This window comes from Heptranchias perlo, unplaced genomic scaffold, assembly GCF_035084215.1.
Source record: "Heptranchias perlo isolate sHepPer1 unplaced genomic scaffold, sHepPer1.hap1 HAP1_SCAFFOLD_642, whole genome shotgun sequence".
NCBI classification, from domain to species: Eukaryota; Metazoa; Chordata; class Chondrichthyes; order Hexanchiformes; family Hexanchidae; genus Heptranchias; species Heptranchias perlo.
This window is the reverse complement of record NW_027139669.1, coordinates 91,827-110,065: the sequence shown is the minus strand read 5'-3', so window position 1 is coordinate 110,065 and position 18,239 is coordinate 91,827. Positions and strand designations below refer to the sequence as shown.

The 18,239-nt window shown below is 40.4% G+C and overlaps 1 protein-coding gene across 1 annotated transcript in view; it reads left to right on the top strand.

Moving 5' to 3' along the window:
- The first annotated feature begins 9,593 nt into the window (after nucleotides 1–9,593).
- The window catches only part of LOC137318079 (netrin-1-like), a 52,507-nt gene continuing 43,861 nt past the window's right edge, over nucleotides 9,594–18,239 (top strand). Inside the window, exon 1 of the mRNA XM_067981046.1 lies at nucleotides 9,594–10,635. Within this exon, the coding sequence (XP_067837147.1) occupies nucleotides 9,594–10,635 (1,042 nt within the window). The remainder of the gene's footprint in view (nucleotides 10,636–18,239) is intronic.

Below are 18,239 nucleotides of genomic sequence, written 5' to 3'. Positions count from 1 at the left end.
CTCCCCAAACCCTTTCCACGGGCAGCTCCCGAGGGGCCTCGTGCGTCTCTGCCCGCGAGGATTCTTGACATCGTTGACGGTTTGGACACGGATACACGGGGCCGGGGGGAAGCTTCGGACAACAGCAAACGGGGCGTCTGAGGTGTCCTGGATCACCAACAATTTGCGAGATTTGAACGTGGGAACGAGTGTTAATCTGGGAACGACCGGATATCAATTCCAAAGGATTTTAACCGCGTTTAAAACAGCCTCGAGCTTTAATCGTAAATTTTAAAAATCAAAAATATTATTTGGCCATATTCAACCTGATTTTTTGTTCATTTATGAACGATATTCGGCATGTTATATTAAAATGAACAATATTCGGTCACTAATTGCAATTCAATAAATGTCGTTCTTTGTCAAACAATGTTTCTCGTTATCGAGATCGGAATATTAATATTTATTATATTAAAATGTCAAATATTAATCACATTTAACGCAATCTAACAGAATAGTAACCTCAATATGACAAGGATTAATATTGCTGTCTTTCAGCTGACGCGTTTTATTTGATTATCATTAATTATGATAAAAAATCCTTCCCATAATATTAAAAGAAAAATTAATTAATTCTGTTTTGGAGAAATGGGTAATTTATCACATTTAGTTTCTGATTTACATCATCTCATATCTGATCGAGAAATCATTCATCACAATATTAACGTGTTAAATTAACACAAAAATATTAATTCATGCTGATTTAATTGCATTTATAATGTAGATTTTATTTAAAATTATTTATCAGGATATTAATGTGTAAAATTAACACAAAAATATTAATTCCTGCTGATTTAATTTCATGTAATGTGAGCTAGTACTTTATTTAATAATTGTTGACCAGATTAATATCTGTCATATTAACGCAAAAATATTAATTCCTGCTGATTTAATTGCATTTATAATGTGGATTTTATTTAAAATTATTTATCAGAATATTACTGTGTGTTAAATTAACGCAAAAATATTAATTCCTGCTGATTTAATTGCATTTATAATGTAGATTTTATATAAAATTATTTATCAGGATATTAATGTGTTAAATTAATGCAAAAATATTAATTCCTGCTGATTTAATTGCATTTATAATGTGGATTTTATTTAAAATTATTTATCAGGATATTAACGTGTTAAACTAACGCAAAAATATTAATTCATGCTGATTTAATTGCATTTATAATGTAGATTTTATTTAAAATTATTTATCAGGATATTAATGTGTTAAATTAACACAAAAATATTAATTCACGCTGATTTAATTGCATTTATAATGTAGATTTTATTTAAAATTATTTATCAGGATATTAATGTGTTAAATTAATGCAAAAATATTAATTCCTGCTGATTTAATTGTATTTATAATGGTGTAGATTTTATTTAAAATTATTTATCAGGATATTAATGTGTTAAATTAATGCAAAAATATTAATTCCTGCTGATTTAATTGCATTTATAATGTGGATTTTATTTAAAATTATTTATCAGGATATTAACGTGTTAAACTAACGCAAAAATATTAATTCACGCTGATTTAATTGCATTTATAATGTAGATTTTATTTAAAATTATTTATCAGGGTATTAACGTGTTAAATTAACGCAAAAATATTAATTCACGCTGATTTAATTGCATTTATAATGTAGATTTTATTTAAAATTATTTATCAGGATATTAATGTGTTAAATTAATGCAAAAATATTAATTCCTGCTGATTTAATTGCATTTATAATGTAGATTTTATTTAAAATTATTTATCAGGATATTAACGTGTTAAACTAACGCAAAAATATTAATTCACGCTGATTTAATTGCATTTATAATGTAGATTTTATTTAAAATTATTTATCAGGATATTAACGTGTTAAACTAACGCAAAAATATTAATTCACGCTGATTTAATTGCATTTATAATGTAGATTTTATTTAAAATTATTTATCAGGGTATTAACGTGTTAAATTAACGCAAAAATATTAATTCACGCTGATTTAATTGCATTTATAATGTAGATTTTATTTAAAATTATTTATCAGGATATTAATGTGTTAAATTAATGCAAAAATATTAATTCCTGCTGATTTAATTGCATTTATAATGTAGATTTTATTTAAAATTATTTATCAGGATATTAATGTGTTAAATTAATGCAAAAATATTAATTCTTGCTGATTTAATTGCATTTATAATGTAGATTTTATTTAAAATTATTTATCAGGATATTAATGTGTAAAATTAACACAAAAATATTAATTCCTGCTGATTTAATTGCATTTATAATGTAGATTTTATTTAAAATTATTTATCAGGATATTAATGTGTTAAATTAACTCAAAAATATTAATTTATGCTGATTTAATTGCATTTATAATGTAGATTTTATTTAAAATTATTTATCAGGATATTAATGTGTAAAATTAACACAAAAATATTAATTCCTGCTGATTTAATTGTATTTATAATGTAGATTTTATTTAAAATTATTTATCAGGATATTAATGTGTTAAATTAACACAAAAATATTAATTCACGCTGATTTAATTGTATTGATAATGTAGATTTTATTTAAAATTATTTATCAGGATGTTAACGTGTTAAATTAACACAAAAATATTAATTCCTGCTGATTTAATTGTAGTTAGAATGTAGATTTTATTTAAAATTATTTATCAGGATGTTAACGTGTTAAATTAACACAAAAATATTAATTCCTGCTGATTTAATTGTATTTATAATGTAGATTTTATTTAAAATTATTTATCAGGATATTAATGTGTTAAATTAACACAAAAATATTAATTCACGCTGATTTAATTGTATTGATAATGTAGATTTTATTTAAAATTATTTATCAGGATGTTAACGTGTTAAATTAACACAAAAATATTAATTCCTGCTGATTTAATTGCATTTATAATGTAGATTTTATTCAAAATTATTTATCAGGATATTAATGTGTAAAATTAACACAAAAATATTAATTCCTGCTGATTTAATTACATTTATAATGTAGATTTTATTTAAAATTATTTATCAGGATATTAATGTGTTAAATTAACACAAAAATATTAATTCACGCTGATTTAATTGTATTGATAATGTAGATTTTATTTTAAATTATTTATCAGGATATTAACGTGTTAAATTAACACAAAAATATTAATTCCTGCTGATTTAATTGTATTTATAATGTAGATTTTATTTAAAATTATTTATCAGGATATTAATGTGTTAAATTAACTCAAAAATATTAATTCACGCTGATTTAATTGCATTTATAATGTAGATTTTATTTAAAATTATTTATCAGGATATTAATGTGTTAAATTAACTCAAAAATATTAATTTATGCTGATTTAATTGCATTTATAATGTAGATTTTATTTAAAATTATTTATCAGGATATTAATGTGTTAAATTAACTCAAAAATATTAATTCCTGCTGATTTAATTGTATTTATAATGTAGATTTTATTTAAAATTATTTATCTGGATATTAATGTGTTAAATTAACACAAAAATATTAATTCACGCTGATTTAATTGTATTTATAATGTAGATTTTATTTAAAATTATTTATCAGGATATTGACATGTAAAATTAACACAAAAATATTAATTCACGCTGATTTAATTGCATTTATAATGTAGATTTTATTTAAAATTATTTATCAGGATATTAATGTGTTAAATTAAGACAAAAATATTAATTCACGCTGATTTAATTGTATTGATAATGTAGATTTTATTTAAAATTATTTATCAGGATATTAATGTGTTAAATTAACACAAAAATATTAATTCACGCTGATTTAATTGTATTGATAATGTAGATTTTATTTAAAATTATTTATCAGGATATTAACGTGTTAAATTAACACAAAAATATTAATTCCTGCTGATTTAATTGCATTTATAATGTAGATTTTATTCAAAATTATTTATCAGGATATTAATGTGTAAAATTAACACAAAAATATTAATTCCTGCTGATTTAATTACATTTATAATGTAGATTTTATTTAAAATTATTTATCAGGATATTAATGTGTTAAATTAACACAAAAATATTAATTCACGCTGATTTAATTGTATTGATAATGTAGATTTTATTTTAAATTATTTATCAGGATATTAACGTGTTAAATTAACACAAAAATATTAATTCCTGCTGATTTAATTGTATTTATAATGTAGATTTTATTTAAAATTATTTATCAGGATATTAACGTGTTAAATTAACACAAAAATATTAATTCACACTGATTTAATTGTATTGATAATGTAGATTTTATTTAAAATTATTTATCAGGATATTAATGTGTAAAATTAACACAAAAATATTAATTCCTGCTGATTTAATTACATTTATAATGTAGATTTTATTTAAAATTATTTATCAGGATATTAATGTGTAAAATTAACACAAAAATATTAATTCCTGCTGATTTTATTACATTTATAATGTAGATTTTATTTAAAATTATTTATCAGGATATTAATGTGTAAAATTAACACAAAAATATTAATTCCTGCTGATTTAATTACATTTATAATGTAGATTTTAGTTAAAATTATTTATCAGGATATTAATGTGTTAAATTAACTCAAAAATATTAATTCCTGCTGATTTAATTACATTTATAATGTAGATTTTATTTAAAATTATTTATCAGGATATTAATGTGTTAAATTAACACAAAAATATTAATTCACGCTGATTTAATTGTATTGATAATGTAGATTTTATTTTAAATTATTTATCAGGATATTAACGTGTTAAATTAACACAAAAATATTAATTCCTGCTGATTTAATTGTATTTATAATGTAGATTTTATTTAAAATTATTTATCAGGATATTAATGTGTTAAATTAACACAAAAATATTAATTCCTGCTGATTTAATTACATTTATAATGTAGATTTTATTTAAAATTATTTATCAGGATATTAATGTGTTAAATTAACACAAAAATATTAATTCACGCTGATTTAATTGTATTGATAATGTAGATTTTATTTAAAATTATTTATCAGGATATTAACGTGTTAAATTAACACAAAAATATTAATTCCTGCTGATTTAATTGTAGTTAGAATGTAGATTTTATTTAAAATTATTTATCAGGATATTAATGTGTAAAATTAACACAAAAATATTAATTCCTGCTGATTTAATTACATTTATAATGTAGATTTTATTTAAAATTATTTATCATGATATTAATGTGTTAAATTAACACAAAAATATTAATTCACGCTGATTTAATTGTATTGATAATGTAGATTTTATTTTAAATTATTTATCAGGATATTAATGTGTTAAATTAACACAAAAATATTAATTCCTGCTGATTTAATTGTATTTATAATGTAGATTTTATTTAAAATTATTTATCAGGATATTAATGTGTAAAATTAACACAAAAATATTATTTCCTGCTGATTTAATTACATTTATAATGTAGATTTTATTTAAAATTATTTATCAGGATATTAATGTGTAAAATTAACACAAAAATATTAATTCCTGCTGATTTTATTACATTTATAATGTAGATTTTATTTAAAATTATTTATCAGGATATTAATGTGTTAAATTAACACAAAAATATTAATTCACGCTGATTTAATTGTATTGATAATGTAGATTTTATTTTAAATTATTTATCAGGATATTAACGTGTTAAATTAACACAAAAATATTAATTCCTGCTGATTTAATTGTATTTATAATGTAGATTTTATTTAAAATTATTTATCAGGATATTAATGTGTTAAATTAACACAAAAATATTAATTCCTGCTGATTTAATTGCATTTATAATGTAGATTTTATTTAAAATTATTTATCAGGATATTAATGTGTTAAATTAACACAAAAATATTAATTCCTGCTGATTTAATTGTATTTATAATGTAGATTTTATTTAAAATTATTTATCAGGATATTAACGTGTTAAATTAACACAAAAATATTAATTCACGCTGATTTAATTACATTTATAATGTAGATTTTATTTAAAATTATTTATCAGGATATTAATGTGTTAAATTAATGCAAAAATATTAATTCACGCTGATTTAATTGTATTTATAATGTAGATTTTATTTAAAATTATTTATCAGGATATCAATGTGTTAAATTAACTCAAAAATATTAATTCACGCTGATTTAATTGCATTTATAATGTAGATTTTATTTAAAATTATTTATCAGGATATTAATGTGTTAAATTAACTCAAAAATATTAATTCACGCTGATTTAATTGTATTGATAATGTAGATTTTATTTAAAATTATTTATCAGGATATTAACGTGTTAAATTAACACAAAAATATTAATTCCTGCTGATTTAATTACATTTATAATGTAGATTTTATTTAAAATTATTTATCAGGATATTAATGTGTTAAATTAACACAAAAATATTAATTCCTGCTGATTTAATTGTATTTATAATGTAGATTTTATTTAAAATTATTTATCAGGATATTAATGTGTTAAATTAACTCAAAAATATTAATTCCTGCTGATTTAATTGCATTTATAATGTAGATTATATTTAAAATTATTTATCAGGATATTAATGTGTTAAATTAACTCAAAAATATTAATTCCTGCTGATTTAATTGTATTTATAATGTAGATTTTATTTAAAATTATTTATCAGGATATTAATGTGTTAAATTAACACAAAAATATTAATTCACGCTGATTTAATTACATTTATAATGTAGATTTTATTTAAAATTATTTAACAGGATATTAATGTGTTAAATTAACGCAAAAATATTAATTCACGCTGATTTAATTACATTTATAATGGTGTAGATTTTATTTAAAATTATTTATCAGGATATTAATGTGTTAAATTAACACAAATATATTAACTCACGCTGATTTAATTGCATTTTATTTCAAACTATTGCTCTGAATATTAACGGCCGTTTCTATTAAAACGTAAAGTCACCAGTCCTTTCTGGATCATTTTAACCAAACCTTCTGACCTGGTAACCCGAGACGGTTTGCATTTTTAACTGAAGTTGTTTAATAACTGCAACAAATTGCATTCGCCTTTTCCGATTCGAATTGCACTGATTTTCTTTACGGGATAATTCGGTTAATGTTCAGCTCTGGGTTAATCCCCTTCTCCTGCGATCTGAAGAGACTAAATCCCCGAGACGCATCGATTTTCGGGGACTGGGACTTTCAGGCCTGTTATTAATTTGTCTTTGCGTCGCTGATAAGATCTGTCGTAGCCCCGTCGCTCGATGAGGTTAAGCTCTGTTATCGTCAGCTCGAAACCCCTTGGCGGTTCACCTGTTCTCGGGAGGAACAGGAGGAGGCCATTCAGCCCCTCGAGCCTGTTACTATAGGAACAGGAGGAGGCCATTCAGCCCCTCGAGCCTGTTACTATAGGAACAGGAGGAGGCCATTCAGCCCCCTCGAGCCTGTTACGATAGGAACAGGAGGAGGCCATTCAGCCCCTCGAGCCTGTTACTATAGGAACAGGAGGAGGCCATTCAGCCCCCTCGAGCCTGTTACGATAGGAACAGGAGGAGGCCCATTCAGCCCCTCGAGCCTGTTACACAGGAACAGGAGGAGGCCATTCAGCCCCTTGAGTCTGTTACACAGGAACAGGAGGAGGCCATTCAGCCCCTCGAGCCTGTTACGATAGGAACAGGAGGAGGCCCATTCAGCCCCTCGAGCCTGTTACACAGGAACAGGAGGAGGCCATTCAGCCCCTTGAGTCTGTTACTATAGGAACAGGAGGAGGCCCGTTCAGCCCCTCGAGCCTGTTACTATAGGAACAGGAGGAGGCCCGTTCTGCCCCTCGAGCCTGTTACTATAGGAACAGGAGGAGGCCCGTTCAGCCCCTCGAGCCTGTTACTATAGGAACAGGAGGAGGCCCGTTCAGCCCCTCGAGCCTGTTACTATAGGAACAGGAGGAGGCCCGTTCAGCCCCTCGAGCCTGTTACTATAGGAACAGGAGGAGGCCCGTTCAGCCCCTCGAGCCTGTTACTATAGGAACAGGAGGAGGCCCATTCTGCATTCAGCCGATGAGACACTGGAAACGGGGTGCGATATAATCAACAGGAAGTCCCCATTCCCCTCAAACGCTAACATGTCACCTCATTTGTCGCCCTCAGTAATTTATGGATTTATTTCGCTGCGAAGTAATTTATTTATCGGAAAAACTACGTGCTCCCTTTTTACGTCCTTGATAACTTGTTCCCTTGTCCGTGTCCTTGTTTGTCGGCTCCGATATTCCAATCTCCCGGTTTATCCCCTCGGCTTCTCAACTCCCCCCGTTAGTCCCAGCATAAAGACTGGAGGCTGCTCCGTACAGCTCCCTCTCTCCCTCCCTACTACCCCACTCCGCGTCTCCCCCACTCCCTCTCTCCCTCCCTCCCTCCCGCTCCCTCCCTCCCTCCCGCTCCCTCCCTCCCTCTCTCCCTCCCTACCTCCCCCTCTACCCCTCTATCCCTCCCCGTCTCCCTCCCTCTCTCCCTCCCTCCCTCCCCGCTCCCTACCTCCCCCTCTCCCCGTCTCCCCCACTCTCTCCCTCCCTCCCTCCCACTCCCTCCCTCCCTCCCTCCCTCTCCCCTCTCCCACTCTCTCTCTCTCCCCTCTCCCTCTCTCTCTCAGTCTACCTCCCTCCCTCCCTCCCTCTCTCTCTCTCTCACTGCCGCCCTCTTTCCGTCCCCCTCTCTCACACTCTCTCTCTCCCTCTCATCTCTCCCTCCCTCCCTCCCTCTCTCTCACTCCCTCCCTCTCTCCGTCCCCCTCTCTCGCACTCTCTCTCTCTCCCTCCCTCTCTCCCTCCCTCTCTTCCTCCCTCTCCCTCTCTCCCTCTCTCTCACTCCCGCCCTCTCTCCATCCCCCTCTCTCACACTCTCTCTCTCTCTCTCCCTCCCTCTCTCCCTCTCTCTCTCTCCCTCCCTCTCTCTCCCTCCCTCTCTCTCCCTCCCTCTCCCACTCCCCTCTCCCTCCGTCTCTCTCCCTCCCTCCCTCCCTCTCTCTCACTCCCTCCCTCTCTCCGTCCCCCTCTCTCGCACTCTCTCTCTCTCTCCCTCTCTCTCTCTCTCCCTCCCTCTCTCCCTCCCTCTCTTCCTCCCTCTCCCTCTCTCTCTCTCTCTCACTCCCGCCCTCTCTCCATCCCCCTCTCTCACACTCTCTCTCTGTCTCTCTCCCTCGCTCCCTCTCTCTCTCTCCCTCTCTCTCTCTCTCTCCCTCCCTCTCTCTCTCCCTCTCTCTCTCTCCCTCCCTCTCACTCACTCCCTCCCTCTCTCCGTCCCCCTCTCTCTCACTCACTCCCTCCCTCTCTCCCTCTCTCCCTCCCTCTCTCTCTCTCCCTCCCTCTCTCTCTCTCCCTCCCCCTCTCTCTCTCTCTCTCTGTCTGGCGGGGGGGGTGGGGGGTGGCGGTGGGCTGGATTTGAACCCCAGGGTCACGGGAGAGGTCAGAGGTCAGGACCCCTGACCCCCCCCCCCCCCGACCTCCACGCACTAACTCTCACCTTCTCTCCGCAGGCGAGGCGAGACGAGGCCGCCATGGCCTGCCGACGACTCCCGCTCCTCCCGCTCTGCGCCTGCCTGCTCGCCCTGGGAGCCCACGGACGCCGCCCGCGCCCCGCGGGGTCTCCCAGGGACCCCTGCTACCACGGGACGGGACTCGCCCGTCGCTGTGAGCCCGAGATAGTCAACGCCGCCCTGGGGCGCCCAGTTCGTGCTTCCAGCATCTGCGGGCGGGGCCCCGCCCTCTTCTGCCGCCCCTCCCAGATAGGCGCCCGACGCGGGACCGGCTCGGGCGCGGCCTGCCAGCTCTGCGACGACCAGGGCGCCGGCCGGCGCCACCCGCCTTCCCTCCTGACTGACCCCCACGACCCGGGGAGCCCCACGTGCTGGCAGTCGGAGGGGGGGCCGAGGGGGAGCGGCGACGGAGTGGGCCGCCCGCGGACCGTGACCCTCACCCTGCCGCTGGGGCGGGCCTACGAGCTCTCCCGGGTCAGTCTGCGTTTCTGCACGGCTCTGCCGGAGTCAACGGCCATTTACAAGTCGGGGGACGGGGGCAGGAGCTGGGCGCCCCTCAGCTTCCACTCCGCCCGCTGCCGGGACGTCTACGGGCGGCCCGAGCGGGCGAGGGGGGCCGCGGGGCGGGCGCGCTGCACGGGGGCCCACAGCCGCCCTCGCCCCGCCGGGGGAGGGGCGGTGAGCTTCAGGGCGGGAGTCACGGCCGCCCGCCTGGACTCCAGCCCCCTCCTGCGCGAATGGGTGACGGCGACCCACCTCCGGGTGGTCTTCAGCGGCCTGCGCCCGCCCGGCGGGCGCCCGGGCGCCTCCCTCGCCCGCTCCGGCGCCCCCTCCCCTCCTCCCCGCCGCCCCTACTACTCCGTCTCCGACTTCCAGGCGCGCGGCCGCTGCAAATGCAACGGTCACGCCTCGCGCTGCCCCCGGTCGGGCGCCAACGGGGAGGGCGCGGCCCGCTGCGACTGCAGGCACCAGACGGCCGGGCGCGAGTGCCAGGAGTGCCAAAGGTTTTACCGCGACCGTCCGTGGCAGAGGGCCACAGCGAGCGATGCCCACGAGTGCGCAGGTGAGTGGGCGCGCGTTTGGCGAGGGGAGAGGGTTAGGGTTAACGCGTCCCGAATAAACAGGGACTCTGTACAGTTACACAGTGAGTGACCCTCACCCTGAATAAACAGGGACTCTGTACAGTTACACAGCGAGTGACCCTCACCCTGAATAAACAGGGACTCTGTACAGTTACACAGTGAGTGACCCTCACCCTGAATAAACAGGGACTCTGTACAGTTACACAGTGAGTGACCCTCACCCTGAATAAACAGGGACTCTGTACAGTTACACAGTGAGTGACCCTCACCCTGAATAAACAGGGACTCTGTACAGTTAGTGAGTGACCCTCACCCTGAATAAACAGGGACTCTGTACAGTTACACAGTGAGTGACCATCGCCCTGAATAAACAGGGACTCTGTACAGTTACACAGTGAGTGACCTTCACCCTGAATAAACAGGGACTCTGTACAGTTACACAGTGAGTGACCCTCACCCTGAATAAACAGGGACTCTGTACAGTTACACAGTGAGTGACCCTCACCCTGAATAAACAGTGACTCTGTACAGTTACACAGCGAGTGACCCTCACCCTGAATAAACAGGGACTATGTACAGTTACACAGTGAGTGACCCTCACCCTGAATAAACAGGGACTCTGTACAGTTACACAGTGAGTGACCCTCACCCTGAATAAACAGTGACTCTGTACAGTTACACAGTGAGTGACCCTCACCCTGAATAAACAGGGACTCTGTACAGTTACACAGTGAGTGACCCTCACCCTGAATAAACAGGGACTCTGTACAGTTACACAGTGAGTGACCCTCACCCTGAATAAACAGTGACTCTGTACAGTTACACAGTGAGTGACCCTCACCCTGAATAAACAGGGACTCTGTACAGTTACACAGCGAGTGACCCTCACCCTGAATAAACAGTGACTCTGTACAGTTACACAGTGAGTGACCCTCACCCTGAATAAACAGGGACTCTGTACAGTTACACAGTGAGTGACCCTCACCCTGAATAAACAGGGACTCTGTACAGTTACACAGTGAGTGACCCTCACCCTGAATAAACAGTGACTCTGTACAGTTACACAGTGAGTGACCCTCACCCTGAATAAGCAGAGACTCTGTACAGTTACACGGAGAGTGACCCTCACCCTGAATAAACAGGGACTCTGTACAGTTACACAGCGAGTGACCCTCACCCTGAATAAACAGGGACTCTGTACAGTTACACAGTGAGTGACCCTCACCCTGAATAAACAGGGACTCTGTACAGTTACACAGTGAGTGACCCTCACCCTGAATAAACAGGGACTCTGTACAGTTACACAGTGAGTGACCCTCACCCTGAATAAACAGGGACTCTGTACAGTTACACAGTGAGTGACCCTCACCCTGAATAAACAGGGACTCTGTACAGTTACACAGTGAGTGACCCTCACCCTGAATAAACAGGGACTCTGTACAGTTACACAGTGAGTGACCCTCACCCTGAATAAACAGGGACTCTGTACAGTTACACAGTGAGTGACCCTCACCCTGAATAAACAGGGACTCTGTACAGTTACACAGCGAGTGACCCTCACCCTGAATAAACAGGGACTCTGTACAGTTGCACAGCGAGTGACCCTCACCCTGAATAAACAGGGACTCTGTACAGTTACACAGTGAGTGACCCTCACCCTGAATAAACAGGGACTCTGTACAGTTACACAGTGAGTGACCCTCACCCTGAATAAACAGGGACTCTGTACAGTTACACAGCGAGTGACCCTCACCCTGAATAAACAGAGACTCTGTACAGTTACACAGTGAGTGACCCTCACCCTGAATAAACAGGGACTCTGTACAGTTACACAGTGAGTGACCCTCACCCTGAATAAACAGGGACTCTGTACAGTTACACAGTGAGTGACCCTCACCCTGAATAAACAGGGACTCTGTACAGTTACACAGTGAGTGACCCTCACCCTGAATAAACAGTGACTCTGTACAGTTACACAGTGAGTGACCCTCACCCTGAATAAACTGGGACTCTGTACAGTTACACAGTGAGTGACCCTCACCCTGAATAAACAGGGACTCTGTACAGTTACACAGTGAGTGACCCTCACCCTGAATAAACAGGGACTCTGTCCAGTTACACAGTGAGTGACCCTCACCCTGAATAAACAGGGACTCTGTACAGTTACACAGCGAGTGACCCTCACCCTGAATAAACAGGGACTCTGTACAGTTACACAGTGAGTGACCCTCACCCTGAATAAACAGGGACTCTGTACAGTTACACAGTGAGTGACCCTCACCCTGAATAAACAGGGACTCTGTACAGTTACACAGTGAGTGACCCTCACCCTGAATAAACAGGGACTCTGTACAGTTACACAGCGAGTGACCCTCACCCTGAATAAACAGGGACTCTGTACAGTTACACAGTGAGTGACCCTCACCCTGAATAAACAGGGACTCTGTACAGTTACACAGCGAGTGACCCTCACCCTGAATAAACAGGGACTCTGTACAGTTACACAGCGAGTGACCCTCACCCTGAATAAACAGGGACTCTGTACAGTTACACAGCGAGTGACCCTCACCCTGAATAAACAGGGACTCTGTACAGTTACACAGTGAGTGACCCTCACCCTGAATAAACAGGGACTCTGTACAGTTACACAGCGAGTGACCCTCACCCTGAATAAACAGGGACTCTGTACAGTTGCACAGTGAGTGACCCTCACCCTGAATAAACAGGGACTCTGTACAGTTACACAGTGAGTGACCCTCACCCTGAATAAACAGGGACTCTGTACAGTTACACAGTGAGTGACCCTCACCCTGAATAAACAGGGACTCTGTGCAGTTACACAGTGAGAGACCCTCACCCTGAATAAACAGGGACTCTGTGCAGTTACACAGTGAGTGACCCTCACCCTGAATAAACAGGGACTCTGTACAGTTACACAGCGAGTGACCCTCACCCTGAATAAACAGAGACTCTGTACAGTTACACAGTGAGTGACCCTCACCCTGAATAAACAGGGACTCTGTACAGTTACACAGTGAGTGATCCTCACCCTGAATAAACAGGGACTCTGTACAGTTACACAGTGAGTGACCCTCACCCTGAATAAACAGAGACTCTGTACAGTTACACAGTGAGTGACCCTCACCCTGAATAAACAGGGACTCTGTACAGTTACACAGTGAGTGACCCTCGCCCTGAATAAACAGGGACTCTGTACAGTTACACAGTGAGTGACCATCACCCTGAATAAACAGGGACTCTGTACAGTTACACAGTGAGTGACCCTCACCCTGAATAAACAGGGACTCTGTACAGTTACACAGTGAGTGACCATCACCCTGAATAAACAGGGACTCTGTACAGTTACACAGTGAGTGACCCTCACCCTGAATAAACAGGGACTCTGTACAGTTACACAGTGAGTGACCCTCACCCTGAATAAACAGGGACTCTGCACAGTTACACAGTGAGTGACCCTCACCCTGAATAAACAGGGACTCTGTACAGTTACAGTGAGTGACCCTCACCCTGAATAAACAGGGACTCTGTACAGTTACAGTGAGTGACCCTCACCCTGAATAAACAGGGACTCTGTACAGTTACAGTGAGTGACCCTCACCCTGAATAAACAGGGACTCTGTACAGTTACACAGTGAGTGACCCTCACCCTGAATAAACAGGGACTCTGTACAGTTACACAGTGAGTGACCCTCACCCTGAATAAACAGGGACTCTGTACAGTTACACAGTGAGTGACCCTCACCCTGAATAAACAGGGACTCTGTACAGTTACACAGTGAGTGACCCTCACCCTGAATAAACAGGGACTCTGTACAGTTACACAGTGAGTGACCCTCACCCTGAATAAACAGGGACTCTGTACAGTTACAGTGAGTGACCCTCACCCTGAATAAACAGGGACTCTGTACAGTTACACAGTGAGTGACCCTCACCCTGAATAAACAGGGACTCTGTACAGTTACACAGTGAGTGATCCTCACCCTGAATAAACAGGGACTCTGTACAGTTACACAGTGAGTGACCCTCACCCTGAATAAACAGGGACTCTGTACAGTTACACAGTGAGTGACCCTCACCCTGAATAAACAGGGACTCTGTACAGTTACACAGTGAGTGACCCTCACCCTGAATAAACAGGGACTCTGTACAGTTACACAGTGAGTGACCCTCACCCTGAATAAACAGGGACTCTGTACAGTTACACAGTGAGTGACCCTCACCCTGAATAAACAGGGACTCTGTACAGTTACACAGTGAGTGACCCTCACCCTGAATAAACAGGGACTCTGTACAGTTACACAGTGAGTGACCCTCACCCTGAATAAACAGGGACTCTGTACAGTTACACAGTGAGTGACCCTCACCCTGAATAAACAGGGACTCTGTACAGTTACAGTGAGTGATCCTCACCCTGAATAAACAGGGACTCTGTACAGTTACACAGTGAGTGACCCTCACCCTGAATAAACAGGGACTCTGTACAGTTACAGTGAGTGACCCTCACCCTGAATAAACAGGGACTCTGTACAGTTACACAGTGAGTGACCCTCACCCTGAATAAACAGTGACTCTGTACAGTTACACAGTGAGTGACCCTCACCCTGAATAAACAGGGACTCTGTACAGTTACACAGTGAGTGACCCTGACCCTGAATAAACAGTGACTCTGTACAGTTACACAGTGAGTGACCCTCACCCTGAATAAACTGGGACTCTGTACAGTTACACAGTGAGTGACCCTCACCCTGAATAAACAGGGACTCTGTACAGTTACACAGTGAGTGACCCTCACCCTGAATAAACAGGGACTCTGTCCAGTTACACAGTGAGTGACCCTCACCCTGAATAAACAGGGACTCTGTACAGTTACACAGCGAGTGACCCTCACCCTGAATAAACAGGGACTCTGTACAGTTACACAGTGAGTGACCCTCACCCTGAATAAACAGGGACTCTGTACAGTTACACAGTGAGTGACCCTCACCCTGAATAAACAGGGACTCTGTACAGTTACACAGTGAGTGACCCTCACCCTGAATAAACAGGGACTCTGTACAGTTACACAGTGAGTGACCCTCACCCTGAATAAACAGGGACTCTGTGCAGTTACACAGTGAGAGACCCTCACCCTGAATAAACAGGGACTCTGTGCAGTTACACAGTGAGTGACCCTCACCCTGAATAAACAGGGACTCTGTACAGTTACACAGCGAGTGACCCTCACCCTGAATAAACAGAGACTCTGTACAGTTACACAGTGAGTGACCCTCACCCTGAATAAACAGGGACTCTGTACAGTTACACAGTGAGTGATCCTCACCCTGAATAAACAGGGACTCTGTACAGTTACACAGTGAGTGACCCTCACCCTGAATAAACAGAGACTCTGTACAGTTACACAGTGAGTGACCCTCACCCTGAATAAACAGGGACTCTGTACAGTTACACAGTGAGTGACCCTCGCCCTGAATAAACAGGGACTCTGTACAGTTACACAGTGAGTGACCATCACCCTGAATAAACAGGGACTCTGTACAGTTACACAGTGAGTGACCCTCACCCTGAATAAACAGGGACTCTGTACAGTTACACAGTGAGTGACCATCACCCTGAATAAACAGGGACTCTGTACAGTTACACAGTGAGTGACCCTCACCCTGAATAAACAGGGACTCTGTACAGTTACACAGTGAGTGACCCTCACCCTGAATAAACAGGGACTCTGCACAGTTACACAGTGAGTGACCCTCACCCTGAATAAACAGGGACTCTGTACAGTTACAGTGAGTGACCCTCACCCTGAATAAACAGGGACTCTGTACAGTTACAGTGAGTGACCCTCACCCTGAATAAACAGGGACTCTGTACAGTTACAGTGAGTGACCCTCACCCTGAATAAACAGGGACTCTGTACAGTTACACAGTGAGTGACCCTCACCCTGAATAAACAGGGACTCTGTACAGTTACACAGTGAGTGACCCTCACCCTGAATAAACAGGGACTCTGTACAGTTACACAGTGAGTGACCCTCACCCTGAATAAACAGGGACTCTGTACAGTTACACAGTGAGTGACCCTCACCCTGAATAAACAGGGACTCTGTACAGTTACACAGTGAGTGACCCTCACCCTGAATAAACAGGGACTCTGTACAGTTACAGTGAGTGACCCTCACCCTGAATAAACAGGGACTCTGTACAGTTACACAGTGAGTGACCCTCACCCTGAATAAACAGGGACTCTGTACAGTTACACAGTGAGTGATCCTCACCCTGAATAAACAGGGACTCTGTACAGTTACACAGTGAGTGACCCTCACCCTGAATAAACAGGGACTCTGTACAGTTACACAGTGAGTGACCCTCACCCTGAATAAACAGGGACTCTGTACAGTTACACAGTGAGTGACCCTCACCCTGAATAAACAGGGACTCTGTACAGTTACACAGTGAGTGACCCTCACCCTGAATAAACAGGGACTCTGTACAGTTACACAGTGAGTGACCCTCACCCTGAATAAACAGGGACTCTGTACAGTTACACAGTGAGTGACCCTCACCCTGAATAAACAGGGACTCTGTACAGTTACACAGTGAGTGACCCTCACCCTGAATAAACAGGGACTCTGTACAGTTACACAGTGAGTGACCCTCACCCTGAATAAACAGGGACTCTGTACAGTTACAGTGAGTGATCCTCACCCTGAATAAACAGGGACTCTGTACAGTTACACAGTGAGTGACCCTCACCCTGAATAAACAGGGACTCTGTACAGTTACAGTGAGTGACCCTCACCCTGAATAAACAGGGACTCTGTACAGTTACACAGTGAGTGACCCTCACCCTGAATAAACAGTGACTCTGTACAGTTACACAGTGAGTGACCCTCACCCTGAATAAACAGGGACTCTGTACAGTTACACAGTGAGTGACCCTCACCCTGAATAAACAGTGACTCTGTACAGTTACACAGTGAGTGACCCTCACCCTGAATAAACTGGGACTCTGTACAGTTACACAGTGAGTGACCCTCACCCTGAATAAACAGGGACTCTGTACAGTTACACAGTGAGTGACCCTCACCCTGAATAAACAGGGACTCTGTCCAGTTACACAGTGAGTGACCCTCACCCTGAATAAACAGGGACTCTGTACAGTTACACAGCGAGTGACCCTCACCCTGAATAAACAGGGACTCTGTACAGTTACACAGTGAGTGACCCTCACCCTGAATAAACAGGGACTCTGTACAGTTACACAGTGAGTGACCCTCACCCTGAATAAACAGGGACTCTGTACAGTTACACAGTGAGTGACCCTCACCCTGAATAAACAGGGACTCTGTACAGTTACACAGCGAGTGACCCTCACCCTGAATAAACAGGGACTCTGTACAGTTACACAGTGAGTGACCCTCACCCTGAATAAACAGGGACTCTGTACAGTTACACAGCGAGTGACCCTCACCCTGAATAAACAGGGACTCTGTACAGTTACACAGCGAGTGACCCTCACCCTGAATAAACAGGGACTCTGTACAGTTACACAGCGAGTGACCCTCAC